The sequence below is a fragment of the Equus przewalskii genome, chromosome 7, assembly GCF_037783145.1.
Source record: "Equus przewalskii isolate Varuska chromosome 7, EquPr2, whole genome shotgun sequence".
In the NCBI taxonomy this organism is placed as follows: domain Eukaryota; kingdom Metazoa; phylum Chordata; class Mammalia; order Perissodactyla; family Equidae; genus Equus; species Equus przewalskii.
The window spans coordinates 77,433,232-77,448,710 of NC_091837.1; the positions used below are offsets into that span (position 1 = coordinate 77,433,232).

The following is a 15,479-nucleotide window of genomic DNA, read 5'->3' on the forward strand; positions in this document are numbered from 1 at the left end:
CTTTCTGTGGAGCCCGACAGGCTTTCAGACTTGCATCCAGCTCTTTGGGATGATAATGGGGAGGGGGGGCCTCTGACATAGCCGTCCAGGGAAGTTGTGGCTCATGGGTGTGCCGCCCCAGACAATGCAAGCCCTTTGCGGCTCCAGAAATGATGTCCTCTGCTTGCCTGACCGCCCCCTCTGGTGCTGCTCCATGAATGGCTCTGAGACCTGTCCCTCGTCCCATGAACTCTCTGCCCAGAAATGCTCTGATTTGGGCTTAGGTCTGCTTCTCATTCTTCATTCATAGTGGAAACTCTTACAGTGGGAGGTGGAATGGGCATGGGTTGGGGTACCCAAGGTCATCCATGAGAAAGTTTGAGATGGCATTTGCTCAGTTCAAAGCCAAACTCCAGATATGTGATTTCCCATTTCCATACAGTCAGTTTTCTGATCCAGGACTGAAGATTTTCTGGGTTGGCTTTAGACCTAGGGAAACACTCCTGAGTTGCTGACTATTAACCATTGGCTTGGACACGTTTACATGTGTCACCCGTGGTCTAACCCTTCGATGCTTTTCCTAACCTCTATCCATTAAACCATTGGGGGCGGGGGACTTCCAAACCAAAACAGCAAAATAGCTCCTGAGCTTCCCACTCTGGTTCGGCGAAGTGCCACAGGCATTCCTGATAGAATCCCAGGCACACAGGAGTCATTTTGCTTCTGTCTCCCCAGCAGGAGCAATTAGGAGAGTGGCTAAGGAATCAGGATGCAAAGAGAACGGAAAATCCTCCTGTCTTGCACGGTCGGGAAGGGCAAGCTTGCCATCACCTTCTGCAGTAGAGAAGAGCCATCCTCTGTCACCCTGCCCGCCTCCCCGTCTCACTCTTAACCTCTGCCAGGTCTGGAAGAAGGCAAACTTCTCTGACGCCCAGAGTGTGAACGGCCTCTGGCCTTTCTGGAATTCTCCTTGCCACACCAGGGACCAGCTCTGCCCCTGTCTCTCTCGGCTGTTGGCTATGGGCACTTGCTCCAATTCAGTGGCCGTCTACTCAGTCTCACCCATGAAATCTAGTGACAGGCCTTTGATGGCCGGGCACAGGGTCCATGGGGCTACCCCACTCACGTGTCTGGACCTGCCAGATTCCAGGCCCGGGTCTTGCCTCCTCTCTTGCCCCTGACTCTAGTCCTATCTGAGCCAGGCTGTGATTGCTGTATTCCCCTCAGCCAGCAGGTGACCTGCTCAGTGATGGGCCTGGCAGCAAAGAAACCAGTCTGAGCATCCCCCGCAAAACCAACCCTGAGAGTCAGACTTGATGGCAACCTAGTCCCATGGGTCTCCACTCCTATGAGCACTGTTTTCTGAGGCTCAGAAAAGGGAAGCTAAAGGGTTAATGTTCTGATTCAGCAGTGTCTGCCTGGAACACGGCAAAAAAACAGGCCATGTTGCTATTCAGACTGGCTATTCAGACAGAAGCAACGAGCCCTGGTTTTCAGCAGTGCACCTGTGAGCTAAATTAGACACGGCCCTTTGGGTGAGCCACTGAGCATTGTAAAAGCCTTTCACAGTTGGCAACTAATTCATCTCATTCTTTCAAAGCTGCTAACAACTAGAACATACGTAGAAATGCTTCACATAGCTTTTATTACAGGGACCGTGCTCAAAAAAACCCCCAAACACCAAATTGCAAAAGCTCCCTTTGGACATCTTGTTTTGTGGAAAGTTGTATTTAAAAATCACAGCTCTAAGCTGCACAGAAGTCCAATTTTTAAAAGTCATTTGGCGAAACGTCCTTGAACTTGGGGAATTGCTTTTCCTTGCTTCTCACAATACCAGCTGTCACTTACAGTTTAGAAAAACAGAACATAATTTTTAAGAGGAAATTTCTCTCTCGGTTTAATAATTTCCCAGGTTATTAAGGGTCTCTGCAGGACAATAATTTAAATTCTAATGTGCAGCTATTAAGCCGAATTGGGAACAATCATCAGCTACAGGTCTTATCTGATGGAAGGAAGGAAGCAGGTAGCTTTAGGAGTTCATTCTCCAGAATTTGGGTTCTTGGGTCTTTGGGGTGACACTTCTTAGAAACCCTAGTGGTTTCACCAGGGTGAGGATCTTAGGGCCAATCACAGGCGCAGCTTTTACTTCTCAAAGCTGCAGGACCCACATCAATCCTGTCAACAAGCAAATGCAACCAGGGAGGGGATGACTTTTTAGAGCTTGAGAAGGTGATGGTTGAGTTTGGATTTGTTCATCTTTTCTAATCCTAATTCCAGTGTCTCAGGAAAATTATAAAACGTGGAGATTGTTTAGAGAATGGATGTGTTGTCTTGTGCCACAAGGACGATGACAATAAAAAGGTTTTTCCCAGCAGCAGCAGAGAGTAAATACACACGGCTATGGAACACCGCGCCGACACATTAAACTGCACACATCACTGACAGAGAGATGTGATATTCCACTACGGCTGTTAAGTAGTGCCTGGAAGAGAACCCAGCTGTGTGGGAAGCTCCAGGGTGCTGCTTTTCAGGAGAAGAATTATAGTTAATGCAAAATTAACTCGGAAGGAGAAAAGATGGGGGAGCAGCAACAATTGTACAGCCGGGGTCTAATTAGAATAGAAAGCTGTCTGTTAAGACCATATTGTGTGTGTGGCAGCAAAGCCTCTTTGAAAAGTGAGCAGATATGGCCGCCTTCAATCTGCAGATCGGCCCTGTCTGCAAACTGTAACGTTGCACTTCCCAGCTGGCCCTCGAGGAGTCCCTCATGGGAACATTTAACATCAAGAGACACTTGGAAATCTCTTGCCAATTTGTAAATTTGTGGTTTAGTGGAAAGAACATGGGGTTTGGAGTCAGAAATCATGGGTTGGAGTCTTGGATCTCTCTGCTCATTAGCTGAGTGACAGCAGGCAATTAAATCACCACCTCTGGGCCTCTGTTTTCCCATCTGTAAAAAGGGGATCATAATATCTTCTCTGGAGGATTATTATGAAGATTAAATAAAATAATAGGAAAAATGACTGCATACAAAAACTGGCGAAATCTAAGTAAGGTCTTTGTCTACTTAATTACATCGTGCCAATGTGAATCTCCTGGTTTTGATAACATGCTGTAGTTATGTAAGATGCTATCATTATGTGAAGCTGGGCAGAGGGTACACAGGGACCTCTGTACATTTTTGTAACTTCTTGTGTCTATGGTTATTTCAAAACAGAAATTAAAAAACTAGGGAACACATGTTACGTGTCAATGCTGTGCTAAAAGTTTTATGATCTCATTTAATCCTCATAACAACTCCATATGGAAAGTATGAGGCACAGAGAGGGAAGTAACTTGCCCAAGGCTAACAGCCAGGAAGTGGAGGAGCAGGGACTAGAACCCAGAGGCAGTCTTGTTCTTCACCGCCACGCTACAGATAGAGCTTGAGATTCTCGTAGATGACAGCATCTGACATTTAGCAGGCAAATAATTACAGTTCAGATTTTTCTTAACAACATTATTATTTGGAAAGGAAAAGAAATAGAAAACCCCTGTGGCAGAAGCTGTGGATGCCCCACCCATTTCCCTCACCCTAACCACTTCCGTGCAAGTGGCTCCACCTCCAGGTGCCACCACCAGCATTTCTTTGCCTTTCTCTGAGCACAGGAGCCTGCTTTGCTCCGCTTGGCTTGCCCGTGTGGCAGGCGGCAAGTGCAGGGAGTTAACGCCCCCACCAGGAGCAGCCTGCCACTGGAACCTAAAGGGAATGGGGGTATAAACACCCCTGCTCCCACACTCCTTGGGTGCAACAATTCTGAGAAGAGTGTTCCGCACAGGCTCCCAGAGTTCCTGCAGCAGACGTGAGCTTCAGCTGCCCACAGTGGTAACTGGCTGTATTGTGCTTATTGGCTGTTCTCCCCTCTCCTGTCACACGTCCCCACTCTTTTACCAACGTTTCCTGGGATCTCTTCCAAAATATTTGTACTTGAACATTTGTGAACAGTAAAGGATTAACCTTGCCCAAATAAAGGTTCAACACTTGCCCAACTCCTGGGAGGCAACCTCTAAGCCATTGGAATGTCCTGCCTGATGAGAGTGTCTTTGTCTGCCTAGCACCTTGGGCCGTGCGGTATCAGCTTGATCTCTGCAGAGGCTAAAGACTAAGGTCAACCTTATGGGCAGTCGGTCACGCCTATGTGATGGACCCCCCAGTAAAAACTCTGAACACCAGGGCTCGGGCGAGCTTCCCTGCTTGACAGCACTCCATGCATATTGCCACACTTCATTGCTGGGAAAAGCAGGTACTGTCCACATGACTCCACCAGGAGAGGACAACTGGGAGCTCCCACCTCGTCTCTCCTGACTCTGTCCGTGTGCCTCTTACCTTTGCTGATTTGAGCCTGTATCCTTTCACTGTAATAAACCATAACCATGAGTGTAAAGGCTTCTCTGAGTTCTGCGGGGCCTTACAGAAAGTTAATGAACCTGATGGTAGTCTTGGGGAATCCCCAAATCACAATTTGTCTCAGGGCTTTCTCTATGGGAAACCTAATTATGACATCCCCACTTCATATGACAAATGTTTCCTAACAATTTATATATAAATTGAAAATGCTGTAAATTTACCAGGGGAGATAAAAACTAAAGCAACTGTGAAAGACTCTTTTACTTATTAAAAATGAATTATTATGTCTTAGTTTACCTTTTGGTATATCCAGATTTTCTCATATATTTCTGAATTTTGCCTGTTGAGGATATAACAATAAAGCCGATCTTTAGTTACCTGTTGTAATGGGAAGGCGTTATTGGCATTAATGATTAAAATGTTCTTTATTCCTCCATTTGGCTGGTCATTTAGGGCTCCTCTGTCACACCTTGTTTCTGATGAGACATTAGTAACACTTCCTACTGACAAAAGTGCTTAAAGTGACTCAGCAGACCCCTCCTTCTCCTCCCCTCCCCATGCCCAGGAATATTCCAGGCCCACAGCATCCTTGGAGCCCGGGTCAAGCTGCTCTCCTCACCCTGCATGTCCGTGACTAGGAGGCCGCCACTTGTTTTCTGGTATACCCAGTGCTGGAAGGTACAACACTTCTGACCAGCCTCCGATTCTCTTCTCAAGAAGTTTATTTCCTTCCCATCCCTGATGGAATACTTCACAAATTCTCCAATCAGCTCCTCCTCTACTGTTGCATAAGGGATGTTGTTCTCAGGTCGATGGATAAGAAAAATGGGAATGATCCTGGAAGGGACGAGAACATGCGCACACATCATGTTGCCTGATGGGAATAAACACTTTGGGGGCATTCTACCCTCACTGGAGTAGCAGGGAGCTGCGGAATAAATCCCTGGGTTCTGTTAGATTTAGGTTAAAAAACTCCCAATGATTATTCCATGAGTAAAAGGCTGTGTTTCTGTTTGTCATTTGTTCCTAGAGTTGATCAGAAACTCCTCTTTGGGATGGGGTTTAATTGCTCTGTAGAAATGAATGTCTTCATTATAGTCATGTCTCAATGACCCACTGGTCACTATAACCACTATAACTGGTCACTGGTGACTGTAACCCACCTATCCATCCATCACAGATCCATCTTTCCAGCCATCCCTCCATCTTTCTTTCTTTCCTTCCATTCAGTCTACAAATATTCATTCAGTGGTTTCTATGTATCAGACACTCTTCCAGACGCAGTTCCAGAAAACAACAGTAAAGAAAACAGAGGCTCTGCTCACAAGGATCTTACATTGAACGGAGGAGACAGACAATAATCAAGTAAATGTACAGCACTATGTGCTATGTGAAAAAATAAAGCAGTGGAGAGGAGATGAGTAGGCACCGTGTGTGTGTGTGTGTGTGTGTGTGTCTTTCTGGTGTAGAATCCTCTGATTCAATGAACGTGGGATCTGGCACAGATGCCCTTTTGAGGACCCTTATCCCTATCCCTCCTTACCCTCACTTGCGCAAGACCTTTCCAAGTCCCTGGACCAATCTTTATATTCATAATTTTGTGTTCTTTTCCTTAGAAAGTGCCCCAAATTGTGTACAAGTCAAGCCACACAAAACTTGGGTCTGCTCCTACAGGAGGGTGCCGCGGTTCTATGCGTGGTGGACTGGTCACGGGGTTGACTCTTCCTCCTTGAGAACAGGCTAAGAGGACAGAGACTGGGAGGAGGGGGGCTGGAGAAGAGAGAGAACGGGGCAGGAGGAATTCTTATAACAGGGACCCAACTCGGTCCGGGTTGCTGTCTTAGCATATTCAACACAGAGGCAATTTGAGTGTTTTTTTCTTTGCATTATGTTAATCTGTCTTGAAGTTGCTGAGAAACGTTTGTGGACTAAATAAGTATGTAAGCATTTCTTGGCAAAGGGCAGAAAGTATTAGAATTTATACATAGTATGCTCAGCATACCACCTCAGGGAGAGAATTTTTCCAATTTTGTGAGCTAACAGGGATGGTGTAGACAAGAATTCCTTCCTTCTTTCCTCGCCCTGACATATTTTACTGATATATGAATGACAGACTGTTCTGTCTGAAATTTCCAATGTGCACTGACACAGCACTTTCTCTTTCCACTTAAGCACGCACATGTGATCTCAACCAGATAAAGAGATCAGTAAATACAAGCTCCAGACATCCGAAAATCTCCTTGGGTCAATAAATATTTAGTTAATAAGAGGATAAAAGTAATCGGTGTAATTTATCTCTGTAGGATTCCAGGAAGTGGGTACCGTGATTTTCTATTCCTGATCACCCAGTTCTCTCTTCCCTGACACAGCGCCATATTTTATTTTCACCATGAGATGAACCATTTTGTGATATTCTTGTGTTCCCTTATATTTGTTTATTGTTTAGACAATGTAACATCCATGAAAGTAGATACCTTTTCCTTTCTATTTAACATGATGGATACATTTATTGAATTCATCCAACCACCTATACATACATACATTTGTTTGAAGACTATTTATCAGGTGTCTTTCTGTAAACCTCTAGTGACCCAGTGGAGAACAGGACAGCAGCCATGTGTGCCTTGATGGAGCTTACAGACAGAGACCAATTGACATGCTTGTCCTACTGGTCCTTCTCACCCTCTCATCCCTCCAGGCCCCCAACCAGTCAAGGGTGGTAATACAAGAAAGGGTGAACACACTTACTCTGGCACTTCTCCAAAGCCTTCCAGAGGCTGTGCTTCAGCAGCATAGATCTTGGCATAGTGTCTGGCCGTATTTTGGACATAGCATTCCTATATCACCCGAAAACATGGGAAATCCAAGTGATTAGAAGAAATTCAGAGAGTTGCTTGGAAATGCTAATCAGATTTCCTATTATAGATCCAGCCAGTGGATTCTCAAACCTATCCCCTGGTTGGGAACACAAAACCAAATATTATTACAACCTAGAGCTGGCCACTTACAGAAGAGCTCTGAGACCTGAAGGAACTATCCAGCTGAAGGCCAAGTGGTCTCTGGGGCCAAGTGTCCCTGAACTATAAAATTTCTGGAACCTGCATGGCTGAAGTTTACCCTTGAGGGTGCTGGTTCCTTGGCAGGACGTCAGGTAAGCTTGGGGCCTGCTGGGTTTTCCATGAGCTCTCCTACCTGAGGTGATTCTTCAAAGGTGTAATTTGAGTTGTAAACAGTGAACACTTTGCCAAGATTGTTGTCTTAGAAAAAGCAAACTGGATTCTGCTTTCTACTCTGTAGGGCCTCTCTGAGTAGGAGTCTGGATGCTGGGGGACTTTCCATGACTGGGCCAGATGATACTTGAGATGGAAGGAATATTCAGTGAAAGAAAAGAAAAAAGAAGGGCGGATTTGGAGGAGAAAGGAAGACAATTAGCAAAATCCTATACTCGGAGAAGAGGGGCTACCTTCATGAGCACCAAGTCCCATGTGACATTGCCACATCTGGGAGAATCATGGATAACTAATGCTTAGGGCACCTGAGAGATTCATCGGAGAACACCTATTCATTTTATAGGTAATGCTTTTTAAAAGGCACCTAGTTCGTGAGAGAGCTAGCCTCAGCTCTCCTGAAGCTTGGCCAGTGCGAATGTCAAAAGTGAGATACATGGACCAAAGTGGGATGGGGAGGCAGGAAGAGAAGCTAATGCTCTCCTCTTGCCTCAGAGTTCTGTGACTGAATAACACAGAGAGGTGGGAACTTAACTAGAGACTTGGGTCAATCTCTCTCCATAGCTTAAGGGCTGACACTGAACCAAAGTCAGAAAGACAGGGAACAGGACAAGTGCTGACCCTTCTGAATACACCCCAGCCACCTCCTCCTCCACAAAACAAAACACTCCAGAAACGGATTCTGATTTTAGCTGTCCTTGGGAATCCTGGAATTTGGTGTAGCTTAGAACCCCCACTTTCCATGTCATCCCACATCCAAGAAACCCCCAGGGATCTCATAGGGCTTCCTAGGAACAGAAATGATCCCAGCCCGGGTCAGAACTGATGAGGTGCCTCCAGACATAGGCTGAGTCCAAGAAATTACTCCTGAGAACTGAGACATGACTCCCAGCATTTAGCCTTAACCCAGTGGCTCCCTTATAACCACATCCCAAAGGGAGTAAACACCCTCTTGGAGACAATCCCATTAATTCTGAGTCTAATTTTCATCTCAGGTTATCATGGGTCCCTCTCACACTTCAAGTGCCACCTTTAGGGCAGGTGGACCCACCTGGGCAGCGAGTTTGTAGTTTCTCTGGACGAGCTCATCGTTGTTTCTGGTCCCGTAGGCAACAGCATTGTGCACCTTGAGTACGCAGGCATGGCCAGGCTTGAAGACTGGCATGAGGCCCTGCATTACTTTACTGCGGAAGGCTTTCCGGTGGACGCCTTCCCCAAAGTGCAGCTCCTCAGTTGCAATTTGACCGCGCAGGCGGCCCCCAAAGTAGCTGTCATTGAGGAAGTCTTCTCTGAAGATGAGCTGGCTGAATTCAATCTCTTCACATCCTAAAACATAGCACAACTTTAATTAGACAGAATATCCCCCAATCCTGCTCCTTGGGTAACAAACGTTCCCACATAGGGACAATGACAAGGTTGACCTGTAGAACCTAGGAGGGGAAACCACACTTAACCCCTAACAGAGGCATAGCTCAGAGATGAGATGGGTGGGTGCTGACAGGGAGACGGGTCATTGAGGAGATGTAGGAAGATCAGTGTGAGGCCCCAGTGGATCAGATGAAAGGGGAGAAGATTGGTTGAAGCCAAACTGGGGATACTGGGAAAAGAATTTTAGACAGATCTGGAAAACAAAAGCAGAACCATGCAAGGTGATTAAAGAAAAGTTGAGAAGATAAAGTACAGAAGAGGGAGGAAGGACCAATGGTAAAGTCTGATAAACGAATGTTTCTCAACCTTTTTTTCATTATGCCCCCCAGTGAGGAGCCTCTTAGGCTTTTTTTCTAACTGTCCCCCATAAAATTTTAGTACCACAGATGTACTGTATACCTGTTTATGTACTGTGTGTATATCCGTGCTTTACACACAAGAAGAATACCGTTTTTTTGCCTCCCCAAGAATCAATTTTTGCCTCTTGGGGATGATACTGCCTCTGTTGAGAATGCATGTCATAGATATAATAGGCGAAAAAACGAAGCAAAATAAGTAAAAAGAACTGCCTTTGAAGAGAAATTGATAAAAAGTAGAATTATTTGTAAAAAAAAAAAAAAAGTAGAATATTTTTTGAGTTTTCTAGCAGCTGTTTCAGAGTCGATTCTGCACGTGTTTCAGATGACCATGCATTCAATCAGAATGTTCAATTTTAAACTAGAGACGACCAAGTCAGAGTTCAGAGAAGAAAATAAGATGGCTTTCAATTAAATACGATTGTTAAGATTTTTAAAAACACCTTCCACTCCTAAAGTCAATGAAAACTGTCATCTTTCTGAATGTTTAAAAGAAGAAAGCCATCAGAATGAAAATCCCACTTCACATTTTTATTTAGAATATTCAGAGAAATATTTTTCTCTCCTTTTAAAAATATTTTCAAATCATATGTGTTAAGAGCAGACTATGACTGATGCTAGCTATTAAAAGTACAAGGAGACTAAAACTACTCTTAAAGGGTATTGATCCAGGCCAACTTATTGCCAGAAAGAAATAAAGGGGGCTGGTGGGGGATTTTCAAATAGAAAAAGTGGGTGAAGGAGCTAGTGGAAAGATGCTCCAAGACTTTTCACAAAGACTAGCAGCAGCCTCCTGCAGAGTGACCTGTCACTGTTTCTAGAGAGAATTCGGCTGGGGCAGCAGGAAGACAGGCAGGCAAATAGGATATTTTCTCAGATAAATTCTAAGGAGAAAGTTGTATCACAGATTTCATCCTAAGGAATAGAACCAGAAATTTTCTTTTTAATTTATTGAGAGGAGTATAGTGTTTTTTTAAAAGTTAAACTTAAAAATTATGGGGCTGGCCCCGTGGCCGAGTGGTTAAGTTCGCGTGCTCCGCTGCAGGCGGCCCAGTGTTTCGTTGGTTCGAATCCTGGGCGCGGACATGGCACTGCTCATCAAACCACGCTGAGGCGGCGTCCCACATGCCACAACTAGAAGGACCCACAACGAAGAATATACAACTACGTACCAGGGGGCTTTGGGGAGAAAAAGGAAAAAAATAAAATCTTTAAAAAAAAAAAAAGTTAAACTTAAAAATTAGACAACAAAATGGAGAGGGAATGCTTTCTCTATAACCCAGATCTTGTCAATTCTAGTTACATGATTAATTTATTTGGAAAATTTGGACCCTAATACCACTTAAAGAATATAGGAAGTGTTTTATGTATATACAGCAGAGCCCAGTGAATATGAGCTATATTTACTCATACTGTTTTCCTTCAAAGTCTCAACATTTCTAAAGTTCAGTTACTCTTAAAAGTAAGAAGTTTGTGCCTGTCACAGCTGGTAAATTTTTAACAACCTGCCTGGGGGGTGGGGAGGCCCTGGTTTTTGTAGTGTTTTCCAATTTCTATGGTGTAAACACTCTCACTGTGGCCAATTTTAAACTGCTGGTGCGACGTCACAGGAATGTGGAGCTGGGAAGAGAGGCCCACAGTCAGCTCTTAGCAGGCATCCCAGATATTAAATAGAAGAAGATGGGCACAGATGTTAACTCAGGGCTAATCTTCCTCAAAAAAAAAATAAATAAATAAAATTACCAGCACCCTTCTAGGTGGGGGTGGGCACGAGTGTGGGGACTGGTAATTTTCCCTAAGAGGAAATCCATGAGGAGCATGGACTCCATTAAACGTACTCAGTGGGTGGCCCAGCGGCAGCGTGAGTGTTCAGGAGGAGCTGTTAGGCTCCTGCTACATCAGGTGTGCACAAATGTCAAAGGAAAGCATGAAACCCCATCTTTCACTTTTATTAAGATGCAAATGAATGGAGTTGCTCTCCTAGACACTTGGCTCTCTTTGGGAATCTGTTCAGCTAGTCAAACTGAAAAGTAAATTGAAGAAACAAAACAGGCTGTGTAAGTGCCAGAGGCTGAAAACTCCATGCAGATGGGCTGAATGCAAGTCTGATGCTTAAAGGAAAAAGTCTAACCCCAAACTCCCTCTCCACAGGTTCCCAACAAGTGCACAGCTACAGTCTCATCTCTTTCATAAAGAATACACTTCTGGATATTCATGGCCTCATGCACTTATAATAGGCCTTGCAATCAGGCTGAAACAGCTCCTGAGCTGTCATGCATTTCTCTGTCATTCCTGGGCTCTCTCCTACTTGGGTAGACGAGTCCATGGGAATATTGCTTCTACCACTGACTCCAGGAGCTATCTCATGCCTTATGGTTCTCCCATTTCTTCTCACATCCAACTCAGACTGGCTTACCTTTAATATCCTGGTGACTTGAAAGTTGTTGGAGAACTAGAAGACAAAGAAGAGAATGCCCTCAGTACAGATGAACATTTGGAAGTGGTAGGGGCTAGTGCTTTTCATTTGAAAGTGAAAAGCTGAAGTTTACCTTCAGCGGTGAGATTAAATTCAGCAGTCACTTTTCCATAACTGTTATTGATGCAGCAATAATAGATGCCCTGGTCCTTCTGGCTGGCTTGAACGATGGCCAAGGACACAGTGGAGTTGTCTCCTGCACTGCAATGGGGGACATTAAGGTTTGCACGCATAATCATCCTGAAGTTGCATTTTTCTAATACACTTAAGGAGAAAGAAGCTAATGCTCCCGTCCTAATGTTTTTAGAGAATGAGCTGGCTAAAGGACAAGATGGTGATAAGCGGTTTAAATAACTTATGTATCTGTAGAGGACGATCAATACATTTTTGGTTTAACACCCTCAACGAATATGCAATATTAATACACAGAAATGTCTGGGAGTTTTGACTGCCATGAGTAGACCAAGGAAGTGGAATTGTGAAATCTGGGGGATGTTGTTAATATTTCTGATCAGAATTCACCTCCATTATGTTACTGATCAGGTGTCGTGTGCTTGATGGAAACCTAAAAATTCCAAACCCAGATCTGAACACAGACACAGTAAGACACAAGAGAAAGAAGGTCTTTGCTGTATATAAGGACTCATGGCTGAAAACTCTTTTAAATAATGCATTCCCCTAGTGGATATCAACCATCCATCCATCTGTCCATCCATCCACCCACCCACCATTATTAAGTTCCAAGCACTGTGCTATGAATAGAAAAACTGGTGGGGGCAGAGGTGATGATGATGATGATGATGATGATGATGATGATGATGATGATAGCGAATGTGCATCAAGTGCTTGGTATGTACCAGCCATTGTGCTAATCACTGAAAGGTCTATTTCATGTCACCCTCAGAGCAATCTAATGAGAGAAGTACTCTTACTATTCCCAGTTCACAGAGAGGAAGATTAAGCAAATGACCTAAGGTCACACCGCTGATAAAGGTAGACTCAGGACTTAAACCAAGATAGCCTGAGCCTGGAGCCCTCATCTTGCCTTCATTAAGCTGCCTCCCCAGGTGATTTGTGATTCCTGCTCTCAAATCTGGGATAACTGGAATTGTGGGTAAAGCCACAATCTTTAGTCCAAAGTCTCAAACAAAAAACTTGCTTTGCAACCAAAAAACGATATTCAAATATTGTTCTAGTTTTGTTGTATATAATGAATTTTGTTTAAACATTCACCAAGTTGTGTGTGTGCAGGGTATGTTTCACTTTTGGTTCATTTCACAGCTCAACAACAAAATCCATTTGTCTTGAGTTTGTCTCAGTTGCACATTCAACAAAAGAGTTCATTAGTGGTTGGTTTTTCAATAAACTTGAAGTCTCTGATGTATACATGACTCTTCTGGAATGTACCAGTGACTTAAAACAAAGTCCCCTAAATCATAATTCTTTTTCCATTGATGGGGCCTCTGAACACATCCTGAACACACGATTGAAAGCCCAGTTATAAGGGGAAGATTTCCTGACAGGGCTGAAAGTCTTCAGAGAGTCACAGAGGGGCTGGTGCAACGCCCTTCTCCAGTGGCTCACTGATTAGCACAGCATGTCTGTTCCTGAAACAGCAGTCGAGCTCCACCAGAACAGCTGGCTGCTGAACTAGAATTGTCTCATGAACATCTTCCTCCCAACCCAGAAATTCCCTGATTCTCTGATGACTTGGCCCAGAACTTTTTTCTGTCTTGACCTATTACTCCCATCCAAGACCTTTTTCTGGGAGGAATAATTTAGGAGTCAGACAGGCCTGGATTCAAATCCTGAGCTGACCTCAGGCATGTTACCTAGTCTCTCATCCTCAGTTTCCTCCTGTGGGAAAGAGGAAAGAGCAAGACCATCTCTTCGAAGTATGAGGAGTGACCAGCACCAGGCATGTGAGGCTCCAGCAAAGGGTCTAGTCTAGTGAGTGGTCACGGACCATCAGAGTGGGTTAGCAGCTGTGTGCCCCGTACTGAGGCATTCAATGGTAAAATTAAAGAAAGGCACAGTCCTTGCCCTTCCAGTCTGGGAGGAGATGGACAAACAGAACATACCAACTCAAACTGTGGAAAGTGAAAAGAAGTGATCTTGCATCTTCTTAAATCAATAGGGAAAAAGCTCAGTTTCACATCCTGTTACCCTGTGAGGGACAAATCTCTTTACTTTTAGGGGAAGAAATGGACAAATGCAGAAAGAGCTGAACAGGAGGGGAGCTTAGCTGGAGACAAGCACAAAAGAAGGCCATGCCATGAACGCGATCAGAATAACATGGCCAAGAACTAAACTGGCTGAAGCGAGAGGGTACCTAACCTGGGGACTTCTCAGAGGACCCCATTATCCACCATCAGCCCCAGGGAGCCAGTAGGGGGCAGCACCCGCTGTCCCCCTCCAGCCTGGGCTGAGAAGTCCTTGGGGTGTCCTTCCTATCGCCAACCAATGAGAACCTGCCTGCAATGGCAGCCAGCTCTTTACTCCCTGGCTGTCCAGCAGGAATGATGTGACCTGTGCTCCAAAACATTGCTCAGCTTCCAGCCAATCACTCCATGAGACAACTGCTCTGTCAAAGGCCCAGGGCACGCTAGTTACCAAGAAGGTACTGTTGGCCAGGGTAGCACCAGAGTGTGCCAACTTGAGATCTTCATGGAGTCAAGACATACCACCATCATACAAACACTCAGAGAAAGCTACCACTTCCTTCTTCTTGGTTTCCTCAGAGTACATTCGCCTTGCCCCAGCCACAAGAAAGTGTCCTGACACCTAATTTCCACACTTTAGCCTCTTAAGGAAAAGTATCCAAAACCTGGGGACAAAGGCGAAAGGATGATTGCATCTCCCTTTGTATGTCACTGTTTCAAGGGCTCACCCACAGAGGATTTAATTATAGGAGAATGCGCCCGTGCTTGTCATCACCATCTACCACTTAAACAGAACCCCCTCAGACGCTTTTAAGTTACAGCTTGTAAGCTTTCTGTCCAGGAGAAAAGATAACCCCCGACGTTTATTATCTGTCCAAGATTAACCGGTTTTGTATCTTTCTGTAAATTTATTTCAGCATTTTTTTGTCAGATTGATGATATAAATCTCCATTCCTCAACTGCTCCTTTGAACAGCTTTACCATCCTACTGGTTCTTCATTACTTAATGAGTCGAAGAAGATCTTTGCTACGTGTTTCCATTATGTTTGTTTGAGAGATTTCAGATTTTTGAAAATTCTATCTTGAGAAGGCAATGAGATATTTCTTGGAGGGATATGAAAAGGAAACACTCAACTGGAATTAAGCGTGAAAGAAATTTGATAACACTTGAAAACCCACCTGAAATAATATAAATGATCTCTTAATATATAAAGGAGTTATGACTCCCAAACATTCCTGAATTTTCGCAGTGAGAAGGCAAATGTGTGTGCCTAGACCAGGGAATGTCGCCAAGGAGAAAGGAAGCAAACATCACTAAGAATTTAAAGGCCCTGGCCACATGTCATTAGTAAATAGCATGTTTACTCATGACATATGCTCCCTAGAAGGAGGTTACGTTTTCTTAAGACACCTCGAACGGAAAACGGACCTGAATGATTCAATTGCCAATTCTGAGCTTCCAGC

General features: G+C 44.4%; 1 protein-coding gene across 3 annotated transcripts in view; it reads right to left on the bottom strand.

Moving 5' to 3' along the window:
* The window catches only part of ALPK2 (alpha kinase 2), a 117,631-nt gene that overhangs the window by 14,246 nt on the left and 87,906 nt on the right, over positions 1-15,479 (bottom strand). The window contains exons 7-12 of one of the 3 annotated variants that reach the window (XM_008524634.2): positions 11,927-12,054; positions 11,794-11,829; positions 8,645-8,919; positions 7,115-7,203; positions 4,986-5,203; positions 4,664-4,706 (exon numbers count right to left, since the gene is read on the bottom strand). In XM_008524634.2, the coding sequence (XP_008522856.2) occupies positions 4,664-4,706; positions 4,986-5,203; positions 7,115-7,203; positions 8,645-8,919; positions 11,794-11,829; positions 11,927-12,054 (789 nt within the window). The remainder of the gene's footprint in view (positions 1-4,663; positions 4,707-4,985; positions 5,204-7,114; positions 7,204-8,644; positions 8,920-11,793; positions 11,830-11,926; positions 12,055-15,479) is intronic. The other 2 variants (XM_008524631.2, XM_070627773.1) reach the window with 2 other exon arrangements.